General features: G+C 43.2%; 1 protein-coding gene across 9 annotated transcripts in view; it reads left to right on the forward strand.

Annotated features, from left to right (window-relative positions):
* The window catches only part of LOC119955765 (coiled-coil domain-containing protein 9B-like), a 402,308-nt gene that overhangs the window by 357,871 nt on the left and 27,601 nt on the right, over positions 1 to 16,836 (forward strand). For all 9 annotated transcript variants that reach the window (XM_038782328.1, XM_038782341.1, XM_038782317.1 and 6 more), the window contains one exon: positions 3,317 to 4,106. In XM_038782328.1, the coding sequence (XP_038638256.1) occupies positions 3,317 to 4,106 (790 nt within the window). The remainder of the gene's footprint in view (positions 1 to 3,316; positions 4,107 to 16,836) is intronic.

Below are 16,836 nucleotides of genomic sequence, written 5' to 3' on the forward strand. Positions count from 1 at the left end.
ATGCTCAGTCTTGAATTGCTAGATCCGTTCGAAGTCTATCCCACTCAGCATAGTGGCAGCACGCAACACAATGGAGAGTATCCTCAGTGTGAAGACGGGGCTTTGTCTCCAAGGACTGTGCGGTGATAACTCCTACCAATACTGTCATGGACATATGCATCTGTGGCAGGCAGGTTGTCGAGGATGAGGTCAAGTATGTTTTTCCCTCTTGGTTCCCTTACCACCTGTCGCTGTCCCAGTATGGCATATACACATTTTAGGACCCTGCCAGTTCAGTCTACGGTGATACTACCGAGTCATTCTTTGTGATGGACATTGAAGCCCCCACCCAGAGTACATTCTGTACCCTTGCCACCCTTAGTGCATTCTCCAAGTGATGTTCAACATGGAAGAGTACTGATTCAATGCTGTGTAGGGATGGTCGTTGTAATCAGCAGGAAACTTCCTTGTCCATGTTGCCACGAGACTTCATGGGGCCCAGATTCGATGTTGAAGGCTCGCAAAGCAGCTCTCTCCCGACTGTATACCTCTGCACAGCCATCTCTGCTGGGTTTATCCTGCTGATGGGACAGGACATATCCAAGAATGGTGGTAATGATGACTGGAACACTATCTGTAAGGTATGATTCCATGAATATGACTACGTCAGGCTGTTGCTTTGTCAGTCTGTGAGACAAAGAAGAGAGAAGAAGAGAAATTTGAGAGATGCCACAATATATTCCAATGTTGCTTTGAGCCCTTATTTTGCATGGTGGTATGACTACATTCTGTGAGTTTTCTGACGAGCTGAAAAGTAAAATTATTTTTTTTTTTATAAATTTAGATTACCCAATTATTTTTTCCAATTAAGGGGCAATTTAGTGTGGCCAATCCACCTACTCTGCACATTTTTTGGGTTGTGGGGGCGAAACCCACGCAGACGCGGGGAGAATGTGCAAACTCCACACGGACAGTGACCCAGAGCCGGGATCGAACCTGGGACCTCAGCGCCGTGAGGCAGCTGTGCTAACCACTAGACCACCGTGCTGCCCCCGAAAAGTAAAATTCTTGAACAGAATGCCAGTTGCAGCGCATTTTTTTTAGGAAATGATTGAGGTGCATTTCATTCTGAAAGTTTTGAGGTATTCTAGGGGCTGTTTTGGGCCAGGGTGTAGAGAACGCCAAAGTGTATCATGGAGTTCACCTGACCCACAACCTTTAATAGATTGTGGTATGGGGAGCACACGGCCCATTCTACAGCTGTGGTACAGCAGAAATGGAAAAGTATTTTTTAAAGCAAAACAATGTTTATTCTATGAACTCAAGTTAACCTTTTTAAAACATAAAGTGAACATCTTAGCAACCATCAATTCAAATACAACCCCCAAAGAATACAACACTAAGTAATTCTTAATAAATTCCCAAACAACATTCAGAAGACAAAAGACCCTTTTAACACAAAGATCAGGTTTAAATTCACTATGGAGAGCAGTTACCACTTTGAAAATCCCAAATGAACATTCATAAGCTTGCAGAGATTCATACACATCCTCCTGTGATTTCAGCTTCTCCAAAACTAAAATGAAACCAAACCCATCCTGCAGTAAAAAGCCTAAAGTGAAAGTAAAATGCTGACGGACAGTCCAGCTCCACCCACTCTCTGACATCTCTGCAGTAATAAACACCCATTTCTTAAAGGTACAATCACTACAGATATTTATATACATACCCATTTATAAACACCCATTTTTTAAAGGTACTCTCACATGATAGGGCAATGAGACTACTTTCCTGTTTAAGCTATAACACCTTGCAGGCTTAGACTTTGTAGCCTCTCTGTTGCAGCTGGCAATAGGCAAACATCACAGAAGTACATTCTCTTTAAAACGTTCTTGGGTTGTAAGCATTGTTAGTACGACCATTTATTGTCCACCCATAAAATTGTCCTTGAAGATGCTGGTGAGCTGCCTTCTTGAACCGCTGCAATCCATGTGGTGTACGTACATCCACACTGCTGTTAGGGAGGGAGTTCCAGGGTTTTGACCCATGACAGTGAAGAATTGGTAAAATATTTCCAAGTCAAGATGGTGTGTGAATTGGAGAGGAACTTGCAGGTGGTGGTGCTCCCACATATCTGCTGTTCTTTGACGTGTTGCTGATCATAGGTTTTGAACGTGCTGTGAAAGAGCTTTGCTGAGTTGCAGTGCACTTCGAGAAAGTACCTGGTGTCACTGCGCCAATTGTGGAGGGAGTGAATGTTTAAGATTGGGTACCTATCAAGAAGACTGCTTTGTCTTGCTTGGCATTGAACGTCTTGATGTTCTTGGAGCCACTCACACCAGGCAAGTGGAGAGTATTCCATCACACTCTGACTTCTGTCATGCGGTTGTGGACAGGCTTTGCCAAGTCAGGGAAATGAGTTACTGACCACAGAATTTGCAGTCTCTGACTTACTGTTGTAACCCCAGTATTTATATGGCTAGTCCAGTTAAGTTTTTGATCAATAATAACCACCACTCCCTCCAGATGGTGAGGGATTCAGCAATGGTGATATTGTTGAACGTCAAGACAAGATATTCTCTCTTGTTGGAGATGGTCATTTTCTCTTGTTGGAGGTGGTCATTGTCTGGCATTTGTGTGGTGCGAATGTTACTTACCAATTATCAGCCCAAGTCTGAATGTTTTCCAGGTACTTCTGCGTGGAAACATGGTCTGCCTATGTATATGAGGAATTATGAATGGGACTGGACACTGTGCAATCATCAGTGAACATCCCTACTTCTGACCTTATGTTGGAGGGAAGGTCATTGATGAAGCCGCTGAAGATGGTTGGTCTTGGGACACTATCCTGAGAAATTCCTTGGCTGAAGTGATTGGCCTCCAACCACCACAATCCTCTTCCTTTCTACTAAATATGACTCCAACCAGCATACATATTTGATGAGCCTGCTTCCAAATGACCTCCTCCAGGTGTTCCTCCCCAGCTGATATCACTGAAACAGCATAGTAGCAGCCAATGTACTACTGCCAGTTGTTGAACCAGGTACAACCTGGACACAGTTGGTGACTTGTCCTTTGCTGCATCAGCAATTGTTTTGTACTGTAGAGGAAAATGGCCTTAGTGTTTCAAAAAATCATCTTTTGAAGGCACAGATTTTGAGGATAGCAATATATTGTTATAGGCAATTGTGAATGTTTGAAAAAAATCAGTTTATATTTCTGCTCTTGTTTAAAGTGGACGGCGACAGTCACAGACGAACATGAGAAGCAAAAGGTAAATGAAGATGACGAATTGTGGAGAAATGCTGACTTAGATGTGGTCATGTTTGATTGGCAGGAGACTGAAGAAGGTGCTGATGACTGGATGAATGGAGAATGGGAAACAGTTGAGACACGTGACTCCCAGACAAGCTCTTTCGATCGCAAGGAAGTTCATAGAGCTCTGGTGGATGCTGAAGGGACTTTAAACAATCCAAGACCTTGTAGCAGTAAGTTGGGTAATCTATCGTTGGCCGAGGAGTTGATGCAGATCAGTGCTATATTACACCATAATATTTCGGACAAAATCAGTTCTGATTCCCCTTCAGAAAATGCGGTTTCAGGTCATGCTGTACCGTCAGGGAGTGATGTACAGGACCTTGAAGAGTCTGGAAATGCGTTAAAGTATTGTTCCTGCATGAGTAAACTGAATAAAGAGTCAGTATTGGTTGCCTCCGATGAGATATCAGACCAACTCAGTGCTACAGAGGATCATTTACCGTTAAAAGACAGAAATCCACTTGGACTTGAGTTGACTCATCCTAATACTGTGGATGATGATTCTTTAATACTGGAGGGAAAAAATGTACTGATTGTTTGTGATGAAGAAGAGATAAAATATTCTTCAGCTGCTGACACTGAAACCAAAAGCTTGGCAATGAGTGTGAAATTGCAGGAACAGTTCACAGATGAAGCTACTGAGAAATTGCAGTCAGCACTCATAACTGACAGTGCAGAAATGCTACAAGGTGGACAGGAAACCAGCGCACCTGCTTGCACAATTGGAAATGGTTATGCTGGGCTTCATCCAAAGAAGTATCGAGAGGAACTGTCTGAAGAAAACATAAGAAATGACAAGGATGGTAAAGGTATGCTTTTTTTAACATTTTGACCATAGCCAAACTATTCATTACAATGTCTTGCCTTTATTTTGAAAATGTTATCTGCAAAGGTGCGTTATTCATCCTGCACATTATATTGGTCCTGTGGTGGAGCAGGGATTCCCATGGTGGGTGAGGAATACTGTGTGGTGCCCCCTGGGGTTGGGGAGTGTTCCATGTATTTTCTGAAGTTAGAAATACTTTTATTTATTTATTCCAACACCTTCTGGGTAACTTTTATATAGTTTTGTCAGACGATTCCCAGCACAGCACAATTGTCCTGGTGATTTCATTGGTGATCTCATTGAAATATTTATGATTCTTAAGGGCTTGACAGGGTAAATGCCAAGAGGATGTTTCCCCTCATGAGAGAGTCTAGGACTTAGAGGGCACAGTCTCAGAATAAAGGAGTGTTGTTTTAAGACAATGATGAGGAGGAATTTCGTCTCTCAGAAGCTTGAGTGTCTTTGGAACTCTTTGCCATAGAGAGCTGTGGGGGCAGAGCCTTTGTGTATATTTAAGGCTGAGATAGATAGATTCTTGATCAGTAAGGGAATCCAGAGTCACGGGGAAAGGGCAGGAAAGTGGACATGAGGAATGACGGATCAGCCATGATCCTATTAAATGGCAGAGCTGGCTCGAGGGGCCGAATGGTCCACTCCTGTTCCTATTTCTTAAGGTCCTGTGAAAGTTAACGCTTTTGAGCAGTTGGTGCATAAACCCTTACCTGGGAACTTCCAAGAGGAATTCCCCAGCACATCTTGGGGGTACCCTCCAAATCTGCACTGGGGAGCCAGAACGTTATGGATGATAATCACACTACGGCAGCTTGTTGCACAGGCAATTAAGTATATTGGAATAGCCTTAATGCTTTGGATACAATCCGGAAACTATACATAAATTACACTTGAAATCGGTTTTAAAATAATGGTTCAAGTTTCTACCCAAACTCATTTGCCTGGTCTAAAATGTAAAACCTTCCATCAATTAGCACGATCCATTAATTTTCATGGGTGGTAATTGTTTATGTTTTCTTTGCATTAAAAAATCGGAAAGGCAGATGCTCAATATCTGTGGCAGGCCAGTTCCAGGGTTCAGTGATGCCACTCTTTAGATAATGCTGGAATTGGTTAGAGGTAATTGAACTACATGTTTCATAGATTTCATAGAATGTACAGTGCAGAAGGAGGCCATTCAGCCCATCGAGTCTGCACTGGCTCTTGGAAAGAGCACCCCACCCAAGGTCAACACCTCCACCCTATCCCCACAACCCAGTAACCCCACCTAACACTAAGGGCAATTTTGGACACTAAGGGCAATTTATCATGGCCAATCCACCTAACCTTCACATCTTTGGACTGTGGGAGGAAACCGGAGCACTCGGAGGAAACCCATGCACACACGGGGAGGATGTGCAGACTCCGCACAGACATTGACCCAAGCCGGAATTGAACCTGGGACCCTGGAGCTGTGAAGCGATTGTGCTATCCATGTTACATGGAGAGTTGGAGGACAAAGCCACTCGGCCAGACCATGCAGGCCTGTCTCAAAATGGGAGCAAGTATGCAGCCACAGAATTATAAGGAGGATCTGGGTGCAATGCTTAAGGTTCAATACATGGTGAGTACAGGGCGACATCCAGCTGACAGACGTCCGGTCTGCTGAGACGCCAGCTGAGCAGATTGTGGGAACATGATAACTTCTGATCTTGGAAGAAATATGCATCCAGGATACTGACCCATGAGAATGGCTGAAAACCGCAATGCTACTGAGGAGCTGGCAGTGTTGACAAATGCAGCGTCTCTTTTAAATGAGCTACAGGAATTGTTGAGATTGCCAGAATTGCCTTATCTTTATCTGCTGTCCTTGTGGAAGCTAGTGACCAGTGACGTACCACAGGGATCTGTGCTGGGCCCCCTTTTGTTTGTCATTTATATAAATGACATAGATGACTATGTGGGGGGTAGGATCAGTAAGTTTGCGGATGACACAAAGATTGGCTAGGTGGTTAACAGGTCAAATCAGGACAGGATCTACTCAGTTAATGGTAGGAAGGTGGGGAGAGTTATAGAACAAAGAGATCTAGGGATACAGGTTCATAGCTCCTTTAAAGTGGAGTCACAGATGGACAGGGTGGTGAAGAAGGCATTCGGCATGCTTGGTTTCATCGGTCAGAAAATTGAATACAGGAGTTGGGACATCTTGCTGAAGTTGTACAAGGCCACACTTGGAATACTATGTTCAGTTCTGGTCACCTTATTGTAGAAAGAATACTATTAAACTGGAAAGAGTGCAGAAATTATTTACTAGGAGGAGAGGCTGATGTTCTCAGCCATGGCCCGCTGTGACTGGGCCACGCACAGAACCACCGCTGCAATTTCCAGGTAGCTCTTGCAAGCTGTCTGTGAGGTGACAACCCTGCCCTGGGCCTTGTCCAGCACCTGCACAGAGTGCCCCAGGCCTTGGACATGCTGATCCAAAGCCAAAACACTCGCCCACAATGCCTCCACCACGGATACCACTCGTGTAATGTTGGCCTGGGTGGCATGCATGCTGCTGCACACGGTTGGACTCCTCCAACTGCGCCTGCAGCTGCTGGATGTTCGCCAACAACCCCTCTTGTAATCCCTGGCTCTGTGACTACATCTCCATAATCGATGGGACTGTCTGTTCCAGAAGCCCAAAACCCATTTGGATGGCAGCTAGACCCTGGGGTCGGGCCGCTCTCCGGACATCCGCCACCTCGGGTTTTCCTACCTCCATCTGATGTACGGGATCAGCTGTTTAGTGAGCACCAGATAGTGTCGCAGGAGCCTCTTCACTAAAGTGTCCACTCAAGGTGAGTGTCTCTGGGATGGTGGAGGGTGTTGAAGACAGTTGTGATGGGAAATCAGTGTCATCCCTGGACTCGAGCTCTGGTTATCTTGGGTCACAGGAATATGGCTCCTTACGGCACTGCTGGCAGGTCTGGGGGATGTTGCTGGTGGCGCTGACTGTCTCTGCCACCTGGATCCAGGCACAGCGGCGGCTGGCAGCCTCCTTCCCAGGCCTCTCCTCCACGGCATCCTGGAGGGTCTCCAGTTCAGCGTCTGTAAATCATGAGGTCACACGCCTTGCTGCCATCTTGTTGGCTGGGATGGTGTCTGTGGGGAGTGAAGTGTGTATATGCAGCTGATGCTTGTCAGCCTCCTGATGTCAATCGCGAATCCGGCATAGTTTCTCATTGGAATGCATTGTGTTCCATGTGGCGCTAGTGCTATCTCCTTAACAGTCGCTGGATTGGTCCAGGTGCGGCTCCAGTTTTGCTGTCGTGGAAGTCCACGAATCCTGCACCACCATCAACAGTTAGACTCGGGAATGGAGAATTCCACCCCATATCTTTCTTTTAGTTGGATGCAAGGGGCCTTAAAAATGGCTGACAAATGTCACCTGACCTCTGCAATAGGTGGGCAGCACGGTAGCACGGTGGTTAGCGCAGTTGGTTCACACCTCCAGGGTCCCAGTTCGATTCCCGGCTTGGGTCACTGTCTGTGTGGAGTCTGCACTTCTCCCCGTGTGTGCGTGGGTTTCCTCCAGGTGCTCTGGTTTCCTCCCACAGTACAAAGATGTGCAGGTTAGGTGAATTGGCCATGATAAATTGCCCTTGGTGTCCAAAAAGGTTAGGTGGGGTTACTAGGTTATGGCGATAGGATGGAGGGGTGGGCTTAAGTAGGGTGCTCTTTCCAAGAGCCAGTGCAGACTCGATGGGCTGAATGGCCTCCTTCTGCACTGTGGATTCTATGATTCTAATAGCCATGTTTATCAAGCTCCTAGAAGACTAAAAGTGGATTGCAAATAGACGCACCCAGACATGGGGCTATTTGAAATTCAGTGTGTTTTCTACATGAGTAAATAGAAAATCATTGACAATGGCTTCCCTGGAAGTGTGAATAGACCTGGAAAAATGGGAACCAATCAAGTTAATGGCTGAATATTTAAATGGTTAATTACCTCTGCTAAAAGACAATGGATGGGTCTGAGCCACAGACTTGGGCTAATGTAACATGGAAGCATGATTCGATAGTTTGGCATAACAGCCAAACTAATGAGGAATAAGAAACCTTCTCTCATCCACCCCCCACCCCCCCCCCCCACCCCCGCCGCACAACCTGCTAAATCCGCCTACAAAGGCAGCCTCCCAACTATTAAACTACTGAAGCCAACACAGCTGCTCAACAGCTTTTCAACTTCAGCCCTTCACTCCAGTCAACCAACTCTCGATTGCAAGCTACATTAGTATTTTATCAAGATGAAATTCATTTCAATCTTAGTATGTACTTAGTTAGTAACTGTATTACTTTTACTTAAATAACTCAGCCAGTGGCGGACTGGGTCTAAAAATATTGGTTGCCAGGAGACAAAGGGAGCTCCACCCACAACTACAGTGCTATCATTAAATTTTCATAACGAATAAATAAAATTTTCAAAAAATACATATGGAAAAAAGGGTACAATTAAAAATTTTGTGGAAAAAAATGTGTATTTCTTAGTAATTACAGTGTACATGTACATATTACTGCCAGTAGATACCAAATTTAAATACAGAATGTTATCATTGAATTTTTTATTTATTTATTTTAATTTTAAGTAATTGGTTGATATTTTTAAATAGTTTACTGCACAATTTACACATTAACAGATAGTTCAAAAGCACAATAGAGCATTGCATGCAGTCCACTATAGTAAGAGCAATCGTTTGTGTTCGCTAGATGATTGTGCGAATCTGCCAATAATTGCTTCTGCATCCAATTCATCTAACAATTCCTTTTCAATGGATAGCAACATGTATGATTCCAAATTCTCCTCAGACAGCGAATTTCTTAACCTTGTCTTTATGATCTTTAGCTTTGAAAATGTCCTCTCACATTGGACTTGAGTAACTGATAGTGTGCAGATGACTTTATAAAGTTCATAACAGGTTATCATATGCCTTGTCATGAAGTCTGTTGGATGCCAGAATTTTTAGTACCCACGATGGGCAAGTGCTGCAAATTTTACAATTGTTGCAACTGGAATCCATATTCTCACCATCATTAAGCAATAGCTTTAATACATCAAAGTTTGAAGCAAAAGAAAACAGTTCCAATATTACTTGATCTTTGCTGATTTGTGGAAACAGCTTAATAATACCCTCCAATGCTTCATCTTCAAGGCCCTTCTCTGCAATAGTTTTAAACTTTGCTGGGTCCAAGCAGGACAAATCTTTATACAACTGTTTGTGTTGTACAAAGCGTGATTCTAGTGACTGGACAAGCGATCCACTATTAGGTTAAACACATTTACTCGAAAATCAGCTAGAGAATCTGAGGAATTTCTTTCATCAATAAGCTCATCTGCCATTCTTTTCTTCCTCTGCCTCTTAACTGGCAATGCTGTTTCCAACGCATCAATTTCCAATGTTTGATTTTCATCCATATTCATCTGTGAAATCCTGTCATTACATTTATTTACGAATTCCAAAGCCTTGCTGTGAACGTTATCAAATGTTCTTGTCTGTTCCTTCAACTTTGTTGTAGCTGAATCTACCAAACTCCATGCAGTAAACATATCTAAACCTGTAGATAACTTGATAAAGGGGTTGTAGTTTCAAATAAATACAAGTAAGTAAATGCTGTCAATATGGTTTCAAACTTTAGAAGACTTTGAAGTAAAACATTTGCTTCATGCTTTGTTTTTGCATCAAACTTTTCGGATTCTTGTATCATTGATAAGCATGTCAATAGATTTACGAAAGTACTGGCAGCGGCATCATTAAAACGTCCAAATATAGTTGTTGCTGCATTGGATTTTCCTGACCATCTGGTCTCACCAATTAGCTTTAATCGTTTCATTTTTTCTTGTCCTAGATGTTTTCCAACAACTTCTATCCATACAGCCATTCTCTTGTATGATGCTTTCACAAAAGTTGCTATATTCTGGAGCAAATTGAAAAAAGAAACTGCAGGCACACAACATGTTGTTTCAGTTATCACCAAATTCAAGACATGGGCATAGCACCATATATGAACATGTTGATCAGCCACATCAGCAATTTTACTGTGTAAACCGTGGCCATGGTAGCTTGCAGCGCCATCTGTGCTATCAGATAAACATTTTTGGGGGTCAATTTTAAGATGCTGTAATGTTTCAATCAATAGATCAAAAAGTCCCTGTCCTGTACCATCATTACTTGGCACAACTGAAAGTAGTCGCTCACAGATAATACCTTTAAGCACATACCGAATAATAATGCTAAACTGATCGATGGATGAATTATCTTGTGCTGAATCAACCTGAATAGAATAATATTTTGCTTGAGAAACTTCATGACTAATTCTTTCTTGTATAATATTCTTCATAATTTTGATGAACATGTTTATAGTTGTTTTACTCAGGTATGTAACAAGTCCACCACGGCCTTTACTTTGAACCTTTCCTTGTTGCTCTAATCGTTTGATTCTTTGCTTCGACTTGTTTTGCACTGCAGAAATGTGAGCTGCTATAATGGGGTCATATTTTGCCATCAACTGCACTGTAGCTAAAAAATTGCCATGATTCAGAACCTCATTATCTAGAGTGTAGGCCGATTCATTTCTGTGACCTCGAAAAGGAAGTGCTTGCTTGCCTAACATCTTTATGATGTCTATAATCCTCATGACAATACTTCTCTGGCTCAATACTTCTTCTTTCCTTTTAATTAATGTTGCTGCAAAAAATTTATCTAAGGTGCCATCATTAACCACACTGATATATTGCTGAGCATTTCTGACATGTGTTGTTGTCGATTCATGTAAAGTCAAGCTCTGGCTAATACGCCTGTAGTCACTAAAGCCACATACAAAGGGTGATGGATTACAAGCGTTGGGAAACTCAAAGGCTAAGCAGTATGAACAATATAAGCATTTATTTTCTTTGTTATATATTAGCCATTTTCTTGGGACTGAGTCATTCATAATTTTCCTCTCATACAAACGAGCATCAAATGGCAGATCATCAAGTGGCTAAAGTGGATGTTCAACAAAAACTGTTTTAGCTTTGCTCGTGATGGATATTGGAAGATTCCAGTAATTGATCTTTCATTTTCTTGCGTAGGTTCATTTACAGGATGTGCTTCAGAAACTAAGTAATTTATGCTTGAAGGAATATCTGATTCCCTGTCACTAGTTGAAGCAATGTGTTCAGATCTTGCAACTATAGGCAGTACAGATACCGGAACAAGGAAGCCAGGAGAAATATTGGGCCTGGGTTGATTAGTAATGGATGCACTTGTATTTGTCTCTACATTCAAAGTAGTTCTTCTCTGTTCTTGTAACTCACATGTCATTGCATCATCACCATGAGCATTGTTTCTTGCTTCTTGATTATTTGTTGCAGAACTGGATATCGATGTGGATTGTGCTTGTGGTATTATAAACTCTGTAATAGGCCTGCATCGCTTGGCTGATTCCTTCCTTTCTGCTTCTTTTTGTTCTTTGCGTTTTAGTGACCCAGATTTATGCTTTTTCTTTTCCATGAAGGTTAGCGTCGGTTGAAGCATACAGGGTGTAGTGTTAATGAGGTCAGTCCATAAGAGGGTCATTTAGGAGTCTGGTGACAGTGGGGAAGAAGCTGTTTTTGAGTCTGTCCGTGCGTGTTCTCAGACTTCTGAATCTCCTGCCCGATGGAAGAAGTTGGAAAAGTGAGTAAGCCGGGTGGGAGGGATCCTTGATTATGCTGCCTGCTTTCCCCCGGCAGCGGGAGGTGTAAATGGAATCAATGGATGGGAGGCAGGTTTGTGTGATGGACTGGGCGGTATTCACGACTCTCTGAAGTTCCTTGCGGTCCTGGGCCGAGCAGTTGCCATACCAGGCTGTGATGCAGCCCGATAGGATGCTCTCTATAGTGCATCTGTAAAAGTTGGTAAGGGTTAATGTGGACATGCCGAATTTCCTTAGTTTCCTGAGGAAGTATAGACGCTGTTGTGCTTTCTTGGTGATAACATCGACGTGAGTGGACCAGGATAGATTTTTGGTGATGTGCACCCCTAGGAATTTGAAACTGCTCACCATCTCTACCTCGGCTCCGTTGATGCTGACAGGGGTGTGTACAGTACTTTGCTTCCTGAAGTCGATAACCAGCTCTTTAGTTTTGCTGGCATTAAGGGAGAGATTGTTGTCGCTGCACCACTCCACTAGGTTCTCTATCTCCCTCCTGTATTCGGACTCGTCGTTATTCGAGATCCGGCCCACTATGGCCGTATCGTCAGCAAACTTGTAGATGGAGTTGGAACCAAGTTTTGCCATGCAGTCGTGTGTGTACAGGGAGTAGAGTAGGGGGCTAAGTACGCAGCCTTGCGGGGCACCGGTATTGAGGACTATTGTGGAGGAGGTGTTGGCGTTCATTCTTACTGACTGTTGTCTGTTGGTCAGAAAGTCAAGGATCCAGTTGCAGAGTGAAGAGCCAAGTCCTAGGTTTTGGAGCTTTGATATGAAAAGCTCCAAAATGTACTGCTTGATATCCTTTCAAGTTGCCGACCATCTCAAATCACGAACTGTAACTTTATCTTTAAATTCACACACTCTTGCTGAAAACGAGGATTTCCAACTATGTCCGACCCGGGTGAACCAGCCCCCCCCCCCCCCCCCCCCCCTCCACTCCTTTTCACATCCGTTTCGCACTGCTTCGTTCGTTCATACACTGAGTGATTATTTGTTTGTTGCTTTATTGCATTTTTATTTGGTATTGCTCTTTTTAAAAACAACTATATTTTATTACGTTAGAATACAAATCTCAGGAAAGAAGTTGGAGATTTATTTATCTGATTAATTATAATTTTTAAGGGCCCTTCAGAGATTCACGGGCCCCTTCTTGGCTCTCCGGGGCCCGGACCGATGTACCGGCTGAACGAAGACTACTGCTTGATATCCTTTGAACTTTGAAGTTGCCGGCCATCTCAAATCACGAATTGTAACTTTATCTTTAAATTCACACACTCTTGCTGAAAACATGGAATTTCCTTAATTATGCCCGACCCGGGCCCCCCTATTCCACATCCTTCCACTACCTCCCCTGCTTCGTTCCTTTTCATGCACTGCTTATTTGTGTCCTGTTCTCTTTTTTTTCTTATTCCTTTTTATTACTAAAACAGTTGTCTGTGTTTGTTTCTTTGTTGCATTTTTATTTGATATAGGGGCCACTTCATCAGGGGCCCACTTGCCATCAGGCAAGCTGACACCCTGGCCAGTCCGCCACTGAACTCAGCAGTGTTTTGTAACAAACTAACTTTAATCTTGTTTAAGACTAAAGCTTTGCTGCTGGTTGTTTTTAAATTGAACTATTCGTAAATTAAAAGGAGCTACAGACAAAAACACACACTGTTGGCTCATGGACATTTTTGAAGAAACACACTTTATATGGTTAAGACACAAATTATACTCTCCTGACTATCCTTCCAAAAATATCCATGTGTGAACTACCATCAATGGGAAAACAGCAACAGACAATCAAACAGAAGAAAAACAACAAAGCCTGCAGTCCCAATGGTATTCCAGCTGAGATTTTCAAAGCTGGAGGGCTTTTGCTGACATCAAGACTCATGCACTCAATGTATGGATTTGGGAGGAAAAATAATTGCCTCCACTCCCTTACCCTGACTTTAGGAATATGACAAATGTAGCTACCTTCAAGAAGGGAAGTTAATCATGCTGTGGAAACTATACAGATATTTTCCTCTTGTCCATAGTAGTGAAAACCCTGACACGCATTCTCTTGAATTATCTCCTGAGGCTGGGAAAATCCTCCCCGAGAAATAAGTATGGCTTTATATCTTCCAGAGGAGTCTGTGACCTGTTGTCAGACAAATCCCCCAAAAAAGTCGAGAACAACACCAGAAACCCTTCATCAATCTAACCAAAGCATTTTACTCCATAAACTGTGGTGCTGTGTGGATTGTGCTCGAAAGGATTGGATGTCCAAGAAACCTCATCATGTTCCTGCAATTACTTTATGGTGGTATGACATTAACTGTCATTGAGTGGGATATCTGAAACAGACGACTTCAAAACACAGGTTGTGGTCAAACATGGCTGAGCGATTGCCCCCCACTATTTGTGAGCTGCCTGATAGTGGCTCTTCACCTTGTTGAGGATCAACTGCCCTCTGGTGTGGGTATTAATTACCACCCAGAAGGAAAACTCTTTAACCTTGGTCCCTCTGCCAAAACTAAACTGACCACCATAATGTACATGACCTACAGTTTGCTGACAACTGCAGTGTCATTTTCTACTCTACAGATTTGCAGGCCCCTCTTGCTGTATTCAAATTTGCATACAAGAGACTCCGCCTGTCATTGAAGGTTATCAAAACAAAACTTTATGATGAATGGTTACTTAACACCATGTAGGTGATGCCCCTTTAAGACCGGGTTTGGAACCCTGAAGGACTCCGCCTCCGGCTACGCCCACCAGGGAGTCTTATATAAGGGGCCGCCCTGTAGGTGGCACTCAGTAAGCACACATCTCGGTAACTGGCTAGTTCTCTGCTTATTAAAGCCTTCATTTACCATTCCACCCTCTCGTGTCGTTATTGAGGGTACTGCACGGTTATATCAGCCAAATATATTAAAGGAGAAACTCTGGAATATGTTAAGCACTTCCCTTACCTTGGCAGCTACCTCTCCAAAAAGGCCACCGTTAGTGAAGAGAACTAACATTGGTTCAGCTGTGCCAGCTCAGCCTTCTCAAAGTATAGTAAGAAGTCTTACAACACCAGGTTAAAGTCCAACAGGTTTGTTTCAAACACGAGCTTTCGGAGCACGGCTCCTTCTTCAGGTTCATTCACCTGAAGAAGGAGCCGTGCTCCGAAAGCTCGTGTTTGAAACAAACCTGTTGGACTTTAACCTGGTGTTGTAAGACTTCTTACTGTGCTCACCCCAGTCCAACGCCGGCATCTCCACATCATGGCTTCTCAAAGTATGGCAGCCAGTGTTTTACAACACACCAAGTCACCTAAGATTTCAGTGAACAGACCAGTATTTCCACCACACACCTGCCGGACTGTGTCAGAAGCATATAAATACGCTAGAGAAATTCCATCAGAACAAAGAAAAGTATAGCACAGGAGCAGGCCCTTCGGCCCTCAACTGTCTGTGCCCATAATGATGCCCTAACTAAAAATAAAACCTTCTACCCTTACTCGGTCTGTATCCCTCTATTTTCTCCCTATTCATGTACCCATCAAGATGCCTCTTAAATGTTGCTAATGTGCCTGCTTCCACCACATCCTCTGGCAGCACGTTCCAGGCACCCACCCTAATTTCCCTATATCATTTGGGTCTAATTCTTTTATAATATTTTGTGAATCACATTATATTATTTTATTACATTAAAGGTGGTGTTGCATTTAATTGTATGCAGGTGGGCATTAACTAGGGATATACTTTTGTTCCCAGAAATATGAATAGACAGAAACTGCATGTTCTTGGGTGAGGAGGTACATATTTGCAATGTGTTTCTCTGGCTAGAGAGTGTATTTGCTCAGTTTCTATCCTTCAAAACCTGGCTTTCTGGATTATAACACCTTTCAATTCCGCACTTCCTTTCTCTCCAGTTATAGAAAATGCTAGAAATACTCAGCAGGTCTGGCAGCATCCCTAGAGAGGGAAACAGAAGGATCACTTCAGTTTGATTGCATTCATCAGACATCTTTCTTAAATGCAATGGCGTTACACAACTTTTATGTATTATTTTTACATTTTGTCCATCTTCACGCAACACTCGTGCAGCTTCATCATCTTGCCTTCTCACACCAGCTGTCACAGTCCCCCCCAAATGTTATCACTCATTATTATTATTAATAATAATAATAATAATAATAGCTTATTGTCACAAGTAGGCTTCAATGAAGTTACTGTGAAAAGCCCCAAGTCGCCACATTCCGGCGCTTGTTCGGGGAGGCCGGTATGGGAATTGAACCCGCGCTGCTGGCATTGTTCTGCATTACAAGCCAGCTGTTTAGCCCACTGTGCTATACACATAATCATTTCACCTCCATGGGAAGAATGGCACTTACATGAAGAATCAGACATGGCAGGCTATTGAGTACATGCTGGCCCAAATTAATGGACTGCATACTCAAGGCACCACCACTTCCCATCCCTTTCCCTCACCCCTTCAGACAGAACCACTCATGCTATCTCCTGCCTTTGTACAAGTGTAAGTGACGCAAGTTTTGGCAGAACCCTCACAAGTTCCCAACAACTAGAGAACCAGCCATGTATATCTCCGTTGTCAGCCGGAAAATGAATAACCTTCTGTGATGGTGTAGTGGTAATGTCACTGGCCTCATAAACCAGAGATCCAGGTTAATGCTCTGGGGACATGGATTCAAATCCCACCATGGTTGGTGGAATTTAAATTCAATGAATAAATCTGGAATATAAAGCATTATAACTCACCTGCTTCACTAATCTGCCATCCTTACCTGTCTGTAACTCCAAACCCACAACAATGCACAACTGCCTTCTGAAATCAGTAAGAAATCTTACAACACCAGGTTAATGTCCAACAGGCTTGTTTCGAATCATAGCTTTCCTTCCTCGGGTGAAGGGATGTTGTAAGACTTCTTACTGTGCCCACTCCAGTCCAATGCCGGAATCTCCACATCATGACCTTCTGAAATAACCTAGCTCAGTTCAAGGGCAATTAGGGATGGGAAACAAATG

The sequence above is a fragment of the Scyliorhinus canicula genome, chromosome 2 (genome assembly GCF_902713615.1).
Source record: "Scyliorhinus canicula chromosome 2, sScyCan1.1, whole genome shotgun sequence".
In the NCBI taxonomy this organism is placed as follows: Eukaryota; Metazoa; Chordata; class Chondrichthyes; order Carcharhiniformes; family Scyliorhinidae; genus Scyliorhinus; species Scyliorhinus canicula.